The sequence below is a fragment of the Anoplopoma fimbria genome, chromosome 1 (genome assembly GCF_027596085.1).
Source record: "Anoplopoma fimbria isolate UVic2021 breed Golden Eagle Sablefish chromosome 1, Afim_UVic_2022, whole genome shotgun sequence".
NCBI lineage: Eukaryota > Metazoa > Chordata > Actinopteri > Perciformes > Anoplopomatidae > Anoplopoma > Anoplopoma fimbria.
The window spans coordinates 19,522,635-19,542,486 of record NC_072449.1 but is presented as its reverse complement, the minus strand read 5'-3'; the positions used below and the strand labels follow the sequence as shown (position 1 = coordinate 19,542,486).

General features: G+C 44.0%; 1 protein-coding gene across 1 annotated transcript in view; it reads left to right on the top strand.

Annotated features, from left to right (window-relative positions):
* arhgap35a (Rho GTPase activating protein 35a) overlaps positions 1 to 19,852 on the top strand; it is a 59,470-nt gene that overhangs the window by 20,703 nt on the left and 18,915 nt on the right. The window contains 1 exon segment of the mRNA XM_054611800.1: positions 16,284 to 19,851. Within this exon segment, the coding sequence (XP_054467775.1) occupies positions 16,399 to 19,851 (3,453 nt within the window). The 5' untranslated portion in view covers positions 16,284 to 16,398.

The following is a 19,852-nucleotide window of genomic DNA, read 5'->3' as shown; positions in this document are numbered from 1 at the left end:
GGATAGAGATGAATAGGCGGCGGATAAAGAATAGTAGATTTATTTAAACAGGGCAATATTTACCGGTCTGGACTGTGTCAGATTGTGTTTAAATTGGCCTCCCAGTTCCTCGGTGTGTCATTTATCTTTAAATTGTTCTTATTAAATCCGGCTCATTCATTACCGTACTCCTCGATTGTGCCAAGAGTTTGATTTAGCTTCTATCATAGGTTGTTTCTACTGAGGCAAGAGCCTCACTTGAAAACCTAAACATCAGAGTGGATTGTGGGACGTGAGCCAGGAGCAATCTGCTGCTACTGCCGCTGAAGGATTTTAAAGATAATCGGATGCTGGGAGCTAATATGTTGGTGCATTGTTTTAGATCAATTTGTTTATAAATAGAAAAGTTTCTGGCTCCCGAATAGACTTCTCTGAATTAATATTTTCTTCTGTAATAAAGGTCCAAATAGCTGTAGTAGCAGGTTTCAGTGTGTGACTCAGCTTGCCACTTTCTCTTTCTTTCACTTCCAAGGGCTTTCTAAAGCGCTCTCTTCCTCTCTCCCCTTTTTACCGCCATGACAGCAAGTCTCCAGAGTGCAATAGGAACAAGGCTTTATCTGGCTTAATTCGTTTATTCCGTTCTCCCACCCCCCCACCCCTCTCTCCCAGTAGATTTTTTATCCCGTTTGGTTGTTTGGTTGTGCCACCATGCTATGTAGGTTGGCTTTATGAATGAGCCCACTCCAAGGTCATATGGTCACCGTGTGCCTGTCAAGGCTTTGCACACGCAGCTCACACTTTATCTCTTGATAATAAAAAAAAAAAAAAGGAGACAGGAGAGAAAGAAAAGGAAGCAAAGTGAGCCGGGGAGATTTTAAGAGCAAGAGAGAGGGCGACAAAAAAGAGAGAACCTTAAGTCCCCCGATGTGTGTTGAGTGGACGCTGGCAAAAATAATCCCTCTTTACCTTCACACGACAATCACAGTACTGACCTTAGCCTGCGCTCACCCATAGACATCTTCATAGGGACAGGTGGGGTGTGAGAGAGAGAGAGAGAGAGAGTGTGTGAGAGTGAGAGAGTGTGTGAGAAGCCCACTCCTTTGTCTGAGATCAAAGATTAGAAAGGCTTAAAGATGGTACGCCTAGCTGGGTGTGTTTATTCGTGTGTCTTTGTGAGGTCGGCATTATCTGAGATGACGTCAGCGCTTAAAGAGACTGGTGTTGCATTTGAAACGTTTCTCAATTGCAGAGGCTGCAGTAACATTGGTCGTTGCACTGTGAATGGGGAATTTTAGATACAGAAACAAAATCTTTGGTTTCTGCAAGTCACAGTGGTCTCAAGGGTTCATCATCACTACTCTTACAACAGGCTTTTGTCCACAAATATGCAACACTTTACTTTTACAACCCTATTTAGCAATATATAATCTTTTCATTCATGGTGCACTATGTTTTTTTTTAGCAGATATCAATTGTTTTTCGCTAAAGAAAGCATCTGTTTCTGTTGTATAAACAATTTACGAATTATTGACAGTGTAACATCAACTGTCATCATATTTAATTATGATTATGCTCTTGTACCAATACTTGCACTGCATTATAACATAGTTTTATTGTTCACACATTTGTACAAATCATTCACAGCTGGGTTTAAAACCGCATGCGTTCAAAACTCATGAAGACAAATTGAGCTTGACCTTGAAGATAGTAATTTGAAAAGGTTCAGTAGATCTAGTTAATGGATTTCCTCCAGGGCTCTCAGTTAGGATTGTGTGATATCAATTTGTCCTTTGTTATTTGTTCATACACAAGTTAAATGTTGTCAAATACATAAATAAACACTTAGGTACGTTTCTATCGGCTTACAACTACATTGCAGTGTGTCATAAACCATTTATTAAAAGTCAATAGTCTAGTCAAAGTTAAGTTTAACACATGTATCTATGTATTCTAAAAAAGAGACTGGCTAGTAGAGCAAAAAGCAGATTTAAGGGGTACACGACTTTTCTTTTTACTAAGGCAGGGATTCTTGTTTTGCCTTCCTCTGGCCAGTGAAGGAAGGGATTAGTGTAAAGGAGATTCGACATCTTGGCTAAGGAGTGGATTTAATAGCGTGCGTGCGTGTGCGTGTGTGTGGGTGTGTGTGTGCGTGTGTGTGTGTGTGTGTTTTTTCAAGAGGTGGGGGGTCAACACATGGATCAGGGCCAGGAGAACTGTTCTAACATCAAACCTGGTTCCTTTCCTGTTTCAGCAGAGAGAATGGTCTAATTCTCACCCACCGCCTTTTCCTGACACATTTTCTTCCTCCGGGCCTTAAGAGAGAACACGGCCAGCACGGCATAGAAACTAGTTTCAGGAAGAGTACATACTATAGGACATGTGTAACTTTTAGAAATGAGGAGGAGGAGGAGTTCAACAGGTCAAGATCGATTATTTTCTCCCCTATGTGGCAGTATCTTAGTTTTTGGTCTGCCATTGGTTTTTTTTTTCACATTTTAAGCTTCTGACATCTCTTCTAGTCTGCAGCTTCTCAGGCTCCAATCTGCTTCACAGCCTCTTAACAGATAAACAGTTTGAGTCCAGACTGTTTGTGGCTACTGCTGGCCTCCTGCTGATATTCTGAAAACAGGCAAATGTTTCTGTGAGGTAACAGAACCTCTCTAGCCCAGGAAGACGTAACTGTCGACTTAAAGCTGGACTCACTTTTCATAAAGCATGAACCAGATATGAATCATTAAACCTCTTGCTGTGAGGCAACAGTGCTAACTACACTAACTCTACCACGGTGCGGCCTATGGAGGATGTATGTTTGGGAAATACCCTTATTCACTTTCTTGCCAAGACTTAGATGGGAAATCGATGCCGCTCAAATATCTGTGTGCTATTTATGGAACTGTAGCCGGTGGGCTGGTTAGCTTAAATTTCACAAGTTCAAAAATATGCTCACTGGCACCTCTAAAGTGAGTGATTAACATATTGTTTCTTCTTTGTTTAATCTGTATGCAAATAGGAATGTAAAATCCATATGTTGTTTTTTTGAGGCAGGCTAGCTGTTTTTCCATTCTTCCAGTCTGTTATTAAAACAGATCTTTTGGCTAACTATAAGCACAAAGCTTTAAAAAAAATTACCACATATACTTTAAGAAGAAAATATTTTTTTGCACAGCAGAAAAATGCACCATGTGCCTTTCAAAGTGGTGAAAGGGCAAGTTTCATCTGATGTCTTTCTTTTCCTCTATTGTTATCTTCCACTCGTATGCAACCCCTCATTGCCATGTCAGGTTACTGCATTAAAACCCATTGCGATAACATAAATCCATCGGCGGTGTGATAAGAACTGTGTTTTTTCCTTCCTCTTTCCCCCCCCATAACACTTAAAAGTACAAGCATGATTTTTATAGTTCATGTGTATTCACAGTTCTCCAGTTCTCCACAGAATGTATGTAGTGTGTACAAGAAGACCGCAAGACAGGGATTAAAGAAGCAGTTGTCTGTTTGCGTATGCACAAGGACACAGTTAGAAAATATCCTGCACCCTGCAAAGTAGTTATCTCACTGTGGTAAAAGCTTGACTCTTACCCTGCAAGGCTGCATTCCTCTCAGTGTGATGTAGACGGGACCTACAGGGCAGTGGACACCACCACGTGAGCCTCGGCAGGCAATGCTCGGCCTTGGGCCCTAATACTGCTGCAGCTGCAGGCAGAACAGTGCAGAGGAGCAAAGTTTTGAGCTGTAATGGCGCTCCGTTGTCTGTCTGGAGATTGATTTTAAAATGGATGACCAAGCACAAGCTCTGTAACCTCTGGACAAGCGGAGACACATTCGCACTGCTTTAAGAGTGTTTAAAAGGTGATGCGTTGACATATGCAAACTCTGTAAGAGCTTACAAGCTGCATTAGACTGTTGGAGATATACTGTATTTACTGTCTACTTTTCCACCTTGTTCAATCATCTGTGCTCCTGTATGTGGTGCAAGTGAGCCTACCCAGTATGACTTGAAGGAAGAGCCGCCCCGACTCGGCCTCAGATTGGCTACTTGCTGCTAAATGCTAACGTTAGCCTAGCTTTGATTACTTAGCCTGCGCTTTAACAGGCCAGGGGGGAGCTGCTCATCTGCAGCAGCTCACGTTTTTGTTCTCGCAAACAAGTGTAACGGGAAGTTATTGAGCTTATTTAAAAAAAATAATAATAACAATGAGTATTCTTGTTTTATGAAATCTTCACATATTTTCATATTTGTGAGAGGCTGCCATAATAATAATGATGATTATAAAAGTTATACAAATACTCAAAATAAACACAGTCTCCACATTCACCGCTTCAAAAAATAACAGAAATGTATTTAATGATTAAAAGTATACACAAATTGTAAATGAAATAACATACTGTTGTTGGAATAGAGTAGCCTGCCTTGGGACTATTGGGGGGGGGAGCTACCCGGCTGAGTCGCTCCTTCCAGGTTTTTCTAGCTCAAAGCACCGGTTAGCCTCATAGTTAATGTAGATTTGGGAGCCTGTAGCCAATCAGAGGCAGAGTAGGGCCAAGGCATACTTGGTAGGCAAATCGGGAAGCTTGGACGGATTGAGTACTGACAAAGAATATTTTATTTGGTGGTTATTAAAGCATTGAAATGGCTTATTTGTTTCACTTTCTATTGGCCCTGTATGACTTGCACTTTGGTGGAGCTCACGGTTGGCCAGACGGAGAGAGTGAAGCTCTTGGAAAATATTAAAGCTACATAGGAAGCAGGGGAAGGGAGGGGAGGAACGTTAGGGGAAAAAGCCTCTGCAGCCATCTGCCTTTGTGCCAACAGTTGGTTACTGTGGCAACCAGTAAAAAGTCATTATCTTTAATTTACACTGTGGCAGGTTCAGGTGTTTTCAATTGTATCATTAGCTTTTTTTCTTTTCCTCTCTGCGGTGACTCACCCATCTTTTTTGGCAGCGGTCCTCCACTTCATTCTGGGGCTCTTCATTCCTTTTCCCCGTGTCATCCTTTATTTTAGTGAGTTGTGTACCTTTTCTTCTCTGTAAGGTTATCCTGTTTCTAGGGCATGCAGCATGGTGCCACTGGGCTTTAAGATGGCGAGAAGTGTTGATGGATGACACGGCGTCAGAGCACAAAGTGATGAGAGAACAATTTAAAGAGAAGAATAACGGGAGCATAAAAATTGAATGACAGCGGAGACAACCATGGGAAAGGTGGGGTGGGGGGGGCAAAGAGGAAGAGAAAGTGGTTGTCAATCCTTCTTCACAATGCCTTATTTTTCTCATGTAAAAGGCTTGTGGGGCGGCAGCAGCAAGAAGTGCGGATGAGTGATCATAAAGTAGCCCTGTCTGTGTACGATTAGCCGACCGCAAGTGCTAAGGACTTACCAGAAGCTGGATTTGTTAACCCACCCCCCAGTTGCTAACTCTCTCTTTCTCCTCTGCTTGCCTCACTTTGCTGAAAAATGTCATTGTTCTCTCAAAATACTTTTCAGTACCTCATTTGTGATATCAATCGCTCCCCTCTCTCTCTTTTTTTGTTCTTTTCTTTGGCTCATTCATTCCTCTCTTTCATAGGTTGGGACACAAAGTTCTTGAAAGATTGCATATACTGCTGGAAAAGAATCCCTTTCTCTTTGTGCCACTCAAAATGAAAAAACTCAATTAGCTGCCGGTGTATACAAAAAATATAAGCCTTCAAAAACCATTTTGTAGTTTTCGAATCCATTTTCTTATAACGAGCCGTTTCTTGCCAACATCGCTTAATGGGTCGATCAGTTTGTGGGTGCAAAAATTGTCCAGTTCAATGAAAAAATAATTACACAAACAAAGCCAGTGTTGTCTACCACTGTTGTTAGAATCTAGGTTGTGCTTTTAACTATCAGAGAGCCTTTCAGCAGCAGCTGGCAGTGCAGTGACCAGGCGTACCTTTATTACTGTTGAATGCTTTATTAGCCTTTCACAGGGCTGGAAAGGATTGAGGGGATTGACTGGAGATGCAAGTGGATGTGGCACCTATTGACTAGTTTGTCTTTATGTGCAACTGGCAGAGTGTGATGATGCCATAAGTATACTGCTGCTCAGACCAGCCCATTAGCACCTAAGCTCCACACAGCAGAAGATGACAAGAAAAGGCCACATTAAACGTAGCATGCTCAGCCTTGCAGTGATGAACAGTAGCTGCTGGAATACGGCGTTTCCTAGCTTACATTTTACGGCGCTCGGTGGAAATTGGTTTATATAATTTTGCATTTCCCATTCGGCCCAATGTTGTTCCTTAATTTCTGTCATTTTCTGATTTAATTGGTCTCAAGATTCAGCAGCGCCTGAACATCTCTCCCCGCATGGAAGAGACAAAAACACTTAACTTCTCCTATTTAAGCAGAGAGCAGGCGAATTAGAAGGTGTATGTGTGAGATGAGAACCTGCTGTATCTACGTTGGAGCAACGGGTGTAGGGGTTGGGGGGTGTGAGTGTTTTTGTGTGTGAGATGACCATCTGTCACCTAGTAAGAGTTTGTGTGATCTCTGGACTGGTAGGTCTCCCTGTTGGGATCATAACGCCTGATTATATACAAAGCCTGGGGGTTACAATCCCAGATGGAAAGACTGAAGCAATATTATCCTTCAGCGTTATATATATTCAAATGTAGAAGTCTTTCTGAATCCTGTGTATTTAGTGTGATGTATCTTGGCTGATTAGTTTCAGCAGATGGCGCAGGTTATTAATGCCTCTCTGTTTGGTATATAACAATGTGCGCTTACGTTAAAGATGTAATATCAGAGATTGGGAGCATTTTGATTGCCTCTCAACAGCTCGTCATGTCAACGGCGAGCTGTGCTGACAGAGCTAACAGCGTTTACCTGAGGGGGAACTGGAGGGTGGGTGCTATGCTTCTGTGACACTGGCGTTCTGAATGGCGTTATCAGCTGCAACCACCATAGAAGGCTCGGCTATGTCAACAAAGCAAGGAGCTACTTGTATAAAAACAGAGGCAGAGTGACTCAGGTAGACATTACACAGCTCATTGATGTATGCTGCCATCACATTTAAATGGATGCAAACGTAATATATGGTTGTGTATATTCTGGCAACTGGTATTTGAATTCAAATCCAAGCGGCAGCCATTTTGCATGAGCCATTCTGCCTTATCCTTCCAGTACCCGCCTAAAGCAGGGGATAATAGCGCTGTCCTTGTCCAGAGGAACTCTTAGTCGACTAACACTCCTACCTTTTTGCCAACTTAAATCATAAGTTGATTTGGCAAAATCTGTAAAAACTTTTCTCCAGAAAGAATCGCCCAGAAGCACCGCTTTAAATCTTATGTTTACCAGAAATTTACAAACGATTAGTCGACTAAGCAGCCCAAGCAAAAGACATAGGTGAACGCAGCCCATATGCTTCACGATGAAAACTCTCTGTCATAGTAAAACAAAACAATGGAAGCTGTGCAGCGGAAATCAAGTAATTGTTGCAATCAAGGCTGTGTCGTGAGTTTAGTGTGGCCATCACAACCTACGCTCGCAGCAGTAGATCGCAGATCGCACGTCTATTACACCGAAAGCCACTCAAGCAAATAATGAGCACTCCATTAAAAAACTGGTTGATAATGACAATTCAATTGAAGGTAATGCCCGAAGTTGATCTGTCACTCACAAATCATAGTATTTTATGTGGATGGCTTTCTCTGCCTGGGAGTGGAATTGTGGATAATTGTGGAATTGAGTAAGTGCAAGTCACTTCGTCAATTTATTGAAAATGTGGAATTATGTTTTATCAAGACACTCTCTGACTTTCCACCCAGAGTGCAGATTTATCTACTGTAGTAAAGTTTCTGTTCAGCAACTTTCCTGCTGTAGCATCCCTTCAGCAGTGTGAGAGCACAACTCCTTCTCTGGTTTATGGGCTCTTTTTATAGAGGAAATCTATTATGCACAGTCTAATTTTATTTGTAAACGGAGAGGATGTGCTGGAAGCAATTTTCAATTTACACTAATGCACCAAGACATGAACACGTATATTATCAGACCAAAGCAGAATTCTATTGTTTTCGTTTGGAAAAAAAACTGCAAAATATTCATCAAATGATATCCAGTCCTTGGTATTGAAAAAAATCAAGCGAAGTCCCCAGTTCTTTAAAGTCACACACACACACACACACACACACACACACACACACACACACACACACACACACACACACACACACACACACACACACACACACACACACACACACACACACACACACACACACAAACCAATTACAATACCATTTAAAAAAAGGAGGTTGAAGATTAGCAGCTGGGTTTGAAGACCCGCCGCCGAACCCCCCTCCTCCTCCAGGAAGAAAAACAAAATGCTGTCTTATTAAACCACATAACTGCTGAGAGTATTGGAGATATTTGCATACAGTCTACATCTGTCTATGTTGTGGCTGTTTGTTTGTTTGTGCTGTTGCATCGAGTTTGACTAGGAGGACAGGACAGCTGTATTGGATGTCTGAATGTGTGTATACAGTTGTGCTGATGCTGACAGGCGCTCTAGCATTGGGAGCAGGGATCAGATGTATGCTAATATCACCAGCAGGAGACAGTCTGCTAGTCTGACAGGGGCTGGGCCACGAGGTTAGGTACGTACTACTGCAGGAGAAGACCGAAGCTGAGAGAGACGGAGCACAGCAGAGACATGGTAGGAGAGAGGAAGACAGGAAATATAGGCAGAATTAGACAAAAGGCCAGGGGGCATTGAAAGAAATGAGGAGTAAGGCAGTTCATGCCTGGCAGAGGGAATTAAGTGGGAGGGAGAGCAGAGGCCCACAGATGAGCTTTTGTGCCAAAGGCAAACACAGGCTGGTCTGTCTCTCTGACCGTGCGTGTAAAGCAACACTTGTTGTTGTTGTTTATGTTGTGTAGCCTGTTGAACAGGGAATTTCTGGAGCAAATGTTTCCATCTAGTGTTTGGTCCCACAAATCCCTGGCAGTTATGCTGTCAAATGTTTAAAGGAAACTAGATCATCCAACAGTTTTCCCAAGCCCAAGATGACCTCATCAAACAGTCAAAAGCCCCAAAGTTATTAAATTTACAATAATATAAAACCTCAAAGCGTCACATTTGAGAAGCCTAGATGTTCAGCTCAACAATCAATCGACCGATGATTCTTGCTCCGTCTGCATCAAAGAGAAAGTCAACATCAGGCGAAAGTCACCTGATTAAAGTTTTGTGATAAAGCAGCATGTGAAGGTCAGAGAGCTGATGGTGCAGTTGGTTAAGGTCGTGGCTGCAGAAACACTGCGAACTCTCACTTTCACTCGATTGCTGTTGGAGAGCAATGACCTTATAATTGAAGAATGTGTAATGCACTTTGAGTACTTGGTTCATGTGTGCGTTTGCAAGAGCAGACATACGGGTGCTACTGCCACATTTCTTACTGTCACTGTCTGTTTCCAGCACATTATATTTAGCTGTGCTATCAGTGAGGCCTTCTGGTAGAATTGAAGAGGTTTCACCACAGTGACACACTTCCTCTCTGCCCTTACCGCTGTACCTTCCATTCTCTAAATAGGCAGACTGTTCTTTGCTCTTCTGTCTGTCTTCGCTTCTCGAACTCTTCAGTTATAGTCTTGAATTTCGGGGGGGGAGTGGAAGTGAATTTAGCGCTGAGAGTTTGGCTTCATGGCAGTTTCACTTTAAGTTACTAAAAACAATAGTTCACTGAAGTCCTAGGCCCATAGCAAACAGGTGTGGAATAAAAACCATAAACCGTATGTTGAATTGAGCGGTATTACAAGATACGGAACAGCTAATTGTTTACTTCATGCACACGTGTGTGTGTTTCTGTGTCAGTGGGTCTGTGCGCACACTTTGTCAGTAGTGTGGTAGAGCGGCCGTAGGGGGATTTGTTATCTGATCCTGCAAATGGAAAGATGAAAATAGCTGCAGGTAATCCATGGTTCCCATAATCCCAGTCACAACTGACCAGCTCCCCCTGGATCATGACCTGGATATGTAATTGCTGTTTGGCTGCTGCATAAATATCTCTGTGTGATTGTGGGCAGACATGTATTTTGTATGACGTAATACAATGTAAGGACATGTGTTTTCAGGCCGTGCTGAGTTTTTGTGGTACGTCAAAGTATTTCCTTCACATTGGAATAATTTGTTACTCTTGGATTTGCTCGTGTGGTTTGGTCGGTCATGGTAATATTGTCCAGCATCAACCAGAGTCAGCAGGCGTAGCATGCAAAGAGTGTTTGTTTTACGTCAATGAAAACATGGCGGAAGGTCAATGACAGCGCTCTGGAGATTTTCAGGACTAAGTCTAAAGTGTGGTTTGATGTTTACATAAGTGTATAGTGCTACTAATTTTATTTGTTTTCTATATAAACTTGGTGAAATGATTTCAGCGTGTATATCAATACATTTCAGCACATTTTAACGATGCGACAATAATACTGATGACCATTTTCAATTTAATTTGTCATTTTAATGGTGATATGACATTTTCATACTGTTTCATATCTAATGGAAGCAGGCGGGATATTTGTATTTCCTGTTTGGTGAGTGCTAAATTGGATGTGCTGCATTTGTGGAAGAGATAAATGACTTCTGTTTTTAGAGAATACACTGAGTAGATTGCACCACAGAGCACTTCATGTAAAGCGTGTTAAATGTGGTGTGTGGAGCCAGATTTTTACAAATGTATTCTTTGATTGAGTGTTTACGTGTGTGTGTGTGTGGGTGTGGGTGGTGTGTGTGGTGTGTGTGTGCTTCAGCGGTTATGTGCTATATATCTGCATTACGTTGTTTTGGACTTCAGCATTCATATATTCATCATCATTTTTTCCTGTAGATTAATTTGTGTGTTTACACCCTTGTGAAGTGAGGTAGCACAGTCTGACATCCTGTAGATTAATTTGTGTGTTTACCCCCCCCAGCCCAATCCCCTGCCCACGACCCTAGTTTTGTACTAATGGACAGCAAGTCTCCAGAGGGGGAGAATAAAGGGGGAGGACAAGTTGGGGATAGAGTGTCTGAGACGGGGGAAGAATCTTGACGGATGGAGATGGGAAATCTATATAATGGGAATAATGTTTGTGGGTGAGCGCAGGAGAGACAGAAAACTAATAAGGTAGAGGAGAGAGGAAGTACGACTGGTTGCAGACTTACATCATGCAGACGGAGTGAAAATGGGGGAGGGAAAACATGTTTTGGACTGCAGCAGAGGGAGGGCTAGCCAGTCCAGAGTCTTAGAAAATAAGGGAGAGAGAGAGAGTTTTTCCTAGCTGCCTCTCTGTCATCATCATCACCATCACCATCACACTGCTTCATGACTATTTCATGACCTTTGTTTCCGTCAACTCCCAGCTTTCCTGAGTGTGTAATACTGTATAACCAGAGGGCTTGCTAGGAAACCATGCAAGCAATCTTCCGCGTTTATCCGTAGCAGTTTTTAGTATGAACTGTACTGCATGCAACAAGAAATATCTAATCATTTTGTCATTGTTTTAGGGAATAACATGAGCACTTGACATCTCTAAGCAACCCTACATATATTTGCTTTTTATCAGCCCCTCATTGAGAATTAATTTAGGAAAAATAATAAATAATGCCACTGTTCCATTTTCACACAACATTAAAAGTTCCCTTACAACTACTTCTTTCTTGACTTGGATTTTCCTCTCACTCAGTTTGAGACTCAGCTTATCCTCATGGTTATCTTATTCAGGCCCTATGCGCTCTACATTTAGGCTAATGCGTCAAAGCGATATAGATTTATTTTGGTATGTCACAAACAGGCCTGACTGACGATTACTCTCTGGCTGACTCTTCTTTCTTGCTCTGCTATGAAAGGAATGCAGCCCCCCCCCGTGAAGGCTACATGGTCTCTCCTTATGGGCAGTGAACACAGCCTCTTCCCCGCTGCCCTTTGTAGCACGTGTTATTATGAACTTCACGCCCTGCCGCCCTAGCATTAGCTTCAGGCTGCACTCCACTACCCTGCAGATGCATCCTATCTTCCTTGGCTTCTCTTGTCCGTGAGGCAGTCAGTGACCTAGAAGTGGCTGGTTCAGTCAGTCAGGGCAAGATTTGCCATCTTAACTGTGTTTTTTTTGACTGTTTTGAACCAATAGATCTGTAAATGCTTGTCAAAGAAAGGAAGGAGAAAATAGCAGCGGTGAAATGGAGATGTGGTATTTGGGTATGTCCTCCCTGTAGTGCTGTTTGTGATTAGGCAGGGGGAGTGAGATGTGACGGGTCGGACCCTGACCCTTAACTCATCCAGGCCTCACCACGCCCTCCCCCTCTTCCCCCGAGGGGATTCCAATGTGCTGCTCACATGACCCAGGCCACTGACCTCTCTTTCCCCCCCCTTTCCCCTCATACCCATTCTTCTCTATACCCCCATCCTCTCCATGTGCACTAACTTCCCGCCCTCTGCCCCACCCCCCAACTCCTTCCACTCCTTTCCGCATCTCCTCTACCTCCTCAAACTCTCTCTCCTATTCTGCTTACCCTAAAGTTTCAGGGTCAGAGGCAGATGCAACGCAGGCCCTAACCTATCTCTGCCTCAGCCCTAAACCGCCCTGGGCCTCGAGACAGTGGTATGTGGCTGGGCATGCGCACCACACACCAGGCCTCGGGGTGAACTGGGAGACTGGCTGTCTGAGTGCTCTACAACTGGACCACTTCACCGAGGCTAGTTTAGCTCAGGCAGCGGTGTCTTTATAGGTCTGCGGAAAGAGGAAATGTATTCCCTAAATGACTAGATCTACTGTGTATGAAATGCTGCACTTCCACTGCCAGTAGACAGGCTGTTGAAACCAGCTGAATTGTGCAGTTGTAATGTCACATTTATTCTGTGTTTCTGTCAGCATGGCTTGGGCACGGTAGTCGGTCTCATGAGACATTTTATTTCCTTCCATTATCTGCTGCTGTTATGTTTTAAACCATCGCATCCTCACATCACTTCAAACTAAATCCTGAGCTGTCTGTTTGCTCCTCACACTGACATGTCACTCGGACAGACCAGGGAAAAAAATCACAACTGCATTATTTCTCTTTTGTTTGCAATTTCTTTTGTGAAAATTGCGAGAGAAAAAAAACAGCTCTTTGTCTCTCTCTCTTTCTCTCTTTCTATCTCACACATACATACATACATACATACATACATACATACAAACACCCACACACACGACTAACCTGCACTCTACTGCAGTGAGTATCTTGGTTAAATGTCACAAAATGTGTATGAACTTGTAGATTGACATGCACGGCACATGAATAGGAACATTCCTAGAAAATGGTAGGTGGGGTCAGTGAAGCAGATGTTAGCAAATGCATCTGTGAGAATGTTGAGCCTGGCTAGCCTCCAGGTCCATAGGGACTTGAGGAGCGCTTGACTTTATTTAATCCAGACACGCTCACAACTGGGCACAAACATGACCTATTTCACACATGACACGCTCATCACCAGGGTGTTACAGAGGATATAAAAGTAGTAGTACATGCATGTGTGCACTTTAATGTAAACTAATATAGGCGTTTGTGCTAATGTGGATCTGCATTAGGGCCTCCACACTTCTCTGTATGTAACACCCTCTGTCAGCCGAGCAGGCAGCTACTTCGAGCTTGTCACAACAGTTCAGTCTGTGCAGAGATGCAGATCACAACAACATTTGCAATAGCAGAGCCCTTTTGGTTGACTTCCAAAAATAAGTATGTACAATTTAGAACACAGTTAATGTTAACACAAAATGATAGGAATTAGTGAGGAACTGTTAATAACTTATTTTAGATGTCAAAGTTATCTATTGTATGAATTTCACATAACATGTAAATGCCTGTGAACCTGGTTAGTGTGTATACAGGTGTCCTGTAGATACAGTATATACAAATGATGATGACATGCTGGATACATGTTCTCTTTAGCCGGTGGGCCATATCCAGGGTCAGCAGGTCATGGGTTTTTGTTGCTGATTGTAATTGGGCTGTCTGTTCCATATTGTAATCATACCTAGATCAGGACACAGTGTTGCTTTTAACCGGCTTAACTCCAGCTCTATAGATACCACACCTGCAGTTCGTCTCATCTAGTCAATACTGTATATATATATATATATATATATATATATATATATGTATGTATATATGTATGTATGTATGTATGTATGTATGTATGTGTATATGTATATGTATATGTATACTAAACTGTTTTCCAACTGGATGTGTTCAGTGATCAGAGAAGTGTGGGTGCACACAATAGAATCATCATATATAAGGTGACAAACATACAGACAAGAAAATACACAAGTACGCAGTAAACTTAGACTAGAGCTATACCTATGTGAAAGATGTAGACCAGCATGTCTGGCTGAGCACAACACCATGCCTTATTAATAGAGAGACTAGGTCCGTCTATGGGTGCCTTGATCCATTTTTCATGCATTTTTCCTCTGCAAATATCAAAAACACAGGACTTTCTTTTTGATATTGATTCCTTTTTCTGCTGGCACTTGGGTTATACACCTGGTGCGGCACTTGGGAGGTCTTGCTTCTTTAATGTTAATTCACAGCCTGATTGGAATTTGCTTTAGTGAAACTCAGGTTTTCAAGGCCATAACTGGCGGCTTTGAACTTCAATTAGTGGCTCAGCTTTCAAGTAAAACTCAGAAATGTACAGTATATGCAGTATTCAGTACACCGCAGGTGTGAAGTTGCTTTTTTATGTACAGTGTGTTTCACGTTAGTGAGTTTCTTACTCCTCCTACCATTTCCTTTTCATTGTCTGGCCCTCTGGAGTAGCAGCGTTGGGCTTTGAAGTTCATCTTTGCGTATCCACACTTCTCTGTTGTCTGACAAACTCGATTCAGCAGCAGTGAAGGCTTTGTCTGCTTTTGTGCTCCCTGTCAAAAGAGCTATTCATGATTAATAGTGGTTTTAATGTCTGTTTTACTACATTAACGCCTCAGTTATGACATGGAGGGGGTGGTCTTGTACTGCAAGTCTGTTTGCTGGCTGTCTTGAAAGATTTTTATTCCTTTACAAATGATGCTTTCAAAGAGGGCCATTCTATATAGACCATGCCCCAACCCTCGTCCTATCTCTTGTTATTTTTAGTCCAGATATGCAGATGGAGTACATGATACTGAGATTGGCCAGTCCTCTAAGCCCCTATGTATATTTCTGTGTGCAATGTTTTCATTTCATTTTTTCCACTTATATGTGTCCAACATTCTGTCAAAACATGAAGATTACAATACAGGACATTTTTATATTATTAAAACTCCCCAAGCCACCCACCCCGCCCTGTGTCTCCATGACTAACTAATGATACAAACTATATTGATACCAAGCAGCAGTGCAGTACAAAAAGATAGATTCATCAGCATGCCTTTTTAAAAAAACAATGTCTGTGCCTGATGTAAGATTAGTTTTGGATATTGTCTGTTGTTGCCACGGTCCAGAAAAGGACCCCGTATTTTCCTTCATCTACTGAAGGTAAATATGTGGAGACATTAGTGATGGTGCATCAGCCAACTCTGATCTGTTTGTAGAGTGCTGTATAGTAAAAAACATAGGAAAACATGTTTTTGATGGAGACGAGTCAGCCAACAGGCAGTGCAGCCTTTCAAAATGCAGATGGCTTTCCCTAGTTGGCCAATTAGTAACTTCGGCTCTGGAACACTTATCTGCTTTCATCTTCTTGTGTGTGTCTTTCATTTTGGGTACAGGGAGCTTAGTGAGCTTGTTTTCACAAGTGTGTGGTGGTGCGTGTGTGCATGTGTTTGTGTGCACATTCATATGTCGGTTTTCTGCGCTGCTGAAAACTCCACATAACTTTATTCTACTGCTGCTGGCAGTGAGACGACTAACCATAGTGTTAGATGTTGGATAATATGCCAAAACACATACAGAGTCTCAGCGAACACAGGAATAAAATGTGGAAGGCACCACTGTTAGCAGTGCAGTCCTGGCAGTATAAACATTAAATGAGTTAAATGGGGAAAAATTGCCTTTTACTGAGCTACAGCTGGGTTAAGTAATGTGCAGCATTCCGGCAGCTTTGCCACTGACCTCAATCTTTTCAGGAAACATTCAGTAGAGAAATAGGATCACAGATTAAACATTATTAACGGCACATAGGTGCACCGAAGGAATTTAGATGAGTGACACAATAGCTCTCTAATAATAAAGCCTGTCATTGGAATGTGTTTTTCTTCTGTATTTCTGTAGATTAATTTTATCTCTCCATTTCTCTCTCTTGTCTTTCTCTCTCTCTCTCTCTCTCTCTCTCTCTCTCTCTCTATCATGCAGGGCCAGAACCCATCCCAGTGAGATCTTCTTGCATGGAAACCCTCTTTCCCTGGCAGTCTTTTCCTCTCCCTAGAGCTACTGGCCAGCATGGCAGGATGAGCCTCGGCCAGCGTTCATGATGGCCAAAAAGCAAGATGTGCGGGCACCCACCTACAACCTGGTCGTGGTTGGTCTGTCCGGCACGGAGAAGGAGAAAGGCCAATGTGGTGTGGGCAAGTCTTGCCTGTGTAACCGCTTTGTCCGGCCAAGTGCAGATGACTTCCACCTAGATCACACCTCCGTTCTCAGCACCAGTGACTTTGGAGGCCGTGTGGTGAACAATGACCACTTCCTATTTTGGGGAGAGGCTGGGCGAACGTTGGAGGAGGGGCCCGAATGTCGTATGAATGTGGTGGAGCAGACAGAGTTCATTGATGATCAGACGTTCCAGCCCCACCGAAGTACGGCGCTCCAGCCTTACATCAAGAGGGCAGCTTCCACCAAGCTGGCTTCGGCTGAGAAGCTAATGTACTTTTGCACAGATCAGCTGGGGCTGGAGCAGGACTTTGAGCAGAAACAGATGCCTGAAGGCAAGATTATGGTGGATGGCTTCTTACTATGTGTGGATGTTAGCAGGGGTATGAACCGTAGCTTTGAGGACCAGATGAAGTTTGTTACCAATCTGTACAACCAGCTTGCCAAAACGAAGAAACCTGTGGTACTGGTTCTCACCAAATGTGATGAAGGAGTTGAGCGCTATATTAAAGACTCGCACACCTTTGCCCTAGCCAAGAAGAACCTACAGGTGGTAGAAACGTCAGCACGATCTAATGTCAATGTTGAACTTGCCTTTCTTACACTGATTCAGCTACTGGACAAGGGTAGGGGAAAGCCCAAAATCATCCCTTACTTTGAGGCACTGAAACAGCAGAGTCAACAGATTGCCTTAGCCAAAGACCGCTATGAGTGGCTGGTCAACCGAATCGTGAAGAACCACAATGAGACATGGCCCGCAGTCAGTCGCCGCATGCAGTCTGCCCCTGAGTACAAGGACTATGTTTTTCTTGAGGGGACAGCTAAAGCCAAGAAGCTTTTCCAGCAGCATGTTCATAGACTTAAACAAGATCATATAGAGAAACGTAGGAGGGCCTATCTCAGTACTCTACCACAGGCCCTGTCTGTACTGTTACCAGAGTTGGATGAGATAGACCACCTGAGCTGGTCTGGAGTTCAGAAAGTCCTGGAGACAAAGAGAGATTTCTCCCAATGGTTTGTGGTGCTAGATGACACCCCTTGGGAGACCACGACACACATTGATAGCATGGAGGATGATCGAATCCCGCAGGACCTTCTGGAGACTCCCGCGGCTGAAGCTATCTATGAGACCCACCTGGAGCAGCTAAGGAATGAGCGCAAGCGGGCTGAGATGAGACGGGAGTTCAAGGAGAAGCTAAGTGTCTCTCCTTTCATCACACCAGGGAAACCTTGGGAGGAGGCCCGAAGCTTCATCATGAATGAAGACTTCTACCAGTGGCTGGATGAGGCTGAATATCTGGATATCTACAACAAACACCAGAAGGAAATTATTGACCGAGCCAAAGAGGACTTTCAGGAACTGCTTCTTGAATACTCTGAGCTCTTTTATGAGCTGGAAGTTGATGCAAAGCCAAGTAAGGAGAAAATGGGAGCCATTCAGGAGGTGTTGGGTGAAGAGCAAAGGTTTAAAGCCCTGCAGAAGTTGCAGGCAGAAAGGGATGCTCTGGTATTGAAACATATCCACTTTGTCTACCACCCTACAAAGGACACCTGTCCCAACAATCCCCACTGTGTGGACAGTAAGATAGAGCAGATCCTGGCCTCAAGATTCCCTACCCGCTACCCATCATCAGAAAGTTCAAGACTGGATTTGGGGAGGGCCGAACGGATAAATCTGGTCATCCTCGGGAAAGATGGACTAGCTCGAGAGATGGCAAATGAGATAAGGGCCATGTGCACCAGTGATGACCGGTACGTGTTAGATGGCAAGATGTACGAGTTAGCCCTGCGTCCAATAGAGGGCAATGTACGCCTGCCAGTCAATTCATTCCACACACCAACCTTTACACCTCATGGTTGCCTGTGTTTGTACAACTCAAAGGAATCCCTCTCTTATGTTGTCGAGAGTTTAGAGAAGATTAGGGAGTCAACTATAAGCAGGAGGGAAAGGGAAAACAGCTTAACTCAACTCCCGCTGTCCCTCCTTCTGGTCACCAAGCGGGGGGTGGGGTCCATCGGGGATATTGGAGGGGAGACAGCTCAGACTCTTATCCATCAAGGGCAGCAGGTGGCTGGAAAGCTGCAGTGTGCCTACCTAGACCCCGCCTCTCCAGGCATGGGCTACGGTCGCAACGTAAACGAGAGGCAGATCAACCAGATGCTGAAGGGCCTCCTCGAATCACGGAGAAGCATAGGGAGCAGCTCCCCTCCCTTACCCCCTCCATCCTCTGCCTTCAGAGACTCTCAGTCCCAGCCAGTGCTAGAGGCAGACCTGAGGATAGTCATGTGCCTAATGTGTGGAGACACGTACGACATTGACCAACTGCTTGCTCCTTTCCTGTTGCCCCAGCACTGTCGTCCTGCCGCCAACCTCAGCAGTGGCACCTCGGTGTTGCTGGATCTTAGTATAGGAGGTCAGAGGCTGAATATTGAGCTGTCGCTACTCTCCTTTCATTCCTCGTTCTCACTCCGCAAGACAAAGCTGGTCCACGGCTACATTGCAGTTTACTCTGCTCGCCGCAAGGCCTCTATGGAGACATTATGTGCTTTCCTGTGTGAGGTCCAAGACATCATCCCAGTCCAGTTGCTAGCAGTTGGGGAGAGCCAGATGGAGCTGTCAGACTCTGAGTCCGCTAAGGAGCAGGTCAGTCAAGGAGAGGAACTGGCCCATGAAATAGAGGCAAGGTTCAACACCGTAATATGTGGACATGGTGGGGTAGTAGGGGGGCTTCATAAGATAGACCTTTTCCAATCCTTTCTCAAAGAGGCAGCAGAGAAGCGCACTATTGTTGAGGCCACACACATGTACGATAATGTGGCTGAGGCATGTACCAACGAGAGCATCAGCCCTCGCTGTGGCTCTCCTAGTCCAGTTAATATTCTTATGGACTCAGAGGACGATATCGATCCATCACCACCTTACCCTACCCTGAGGGAGGATGGCAGCCTCAGTTCCCACCTGGGAAGCTTCAAGTTGCCAGATCTGGATTCAAGTGACACTTTCTCCGTCATCTCTGAGCTTAGCACCTTTGAGAGCAAGCTGAACCACAAGGTTCCTCCACAAGTGAAGCCCAAGCCTGTCCGTAAGGTGAACCTCGGCCCTTACATGGACCAGCAGGGTGGCACCAACCGCCGCTCCTTGCCCCAAGCTGTAACTTGGGCTCCAGGTAGCGATGGTGGCTATGACCCCTCAGATTACGCAGAGCCCATGGATGCTGTGAGCAAACCTCGACCCACAGAGGAGGAGAATATTTACTCTGTCCCTCATGACAGCACACAGGGCAAGATTATCACTATCCGCAATGCCAACAAAGGTCACTCCAACGGGAGTGCGG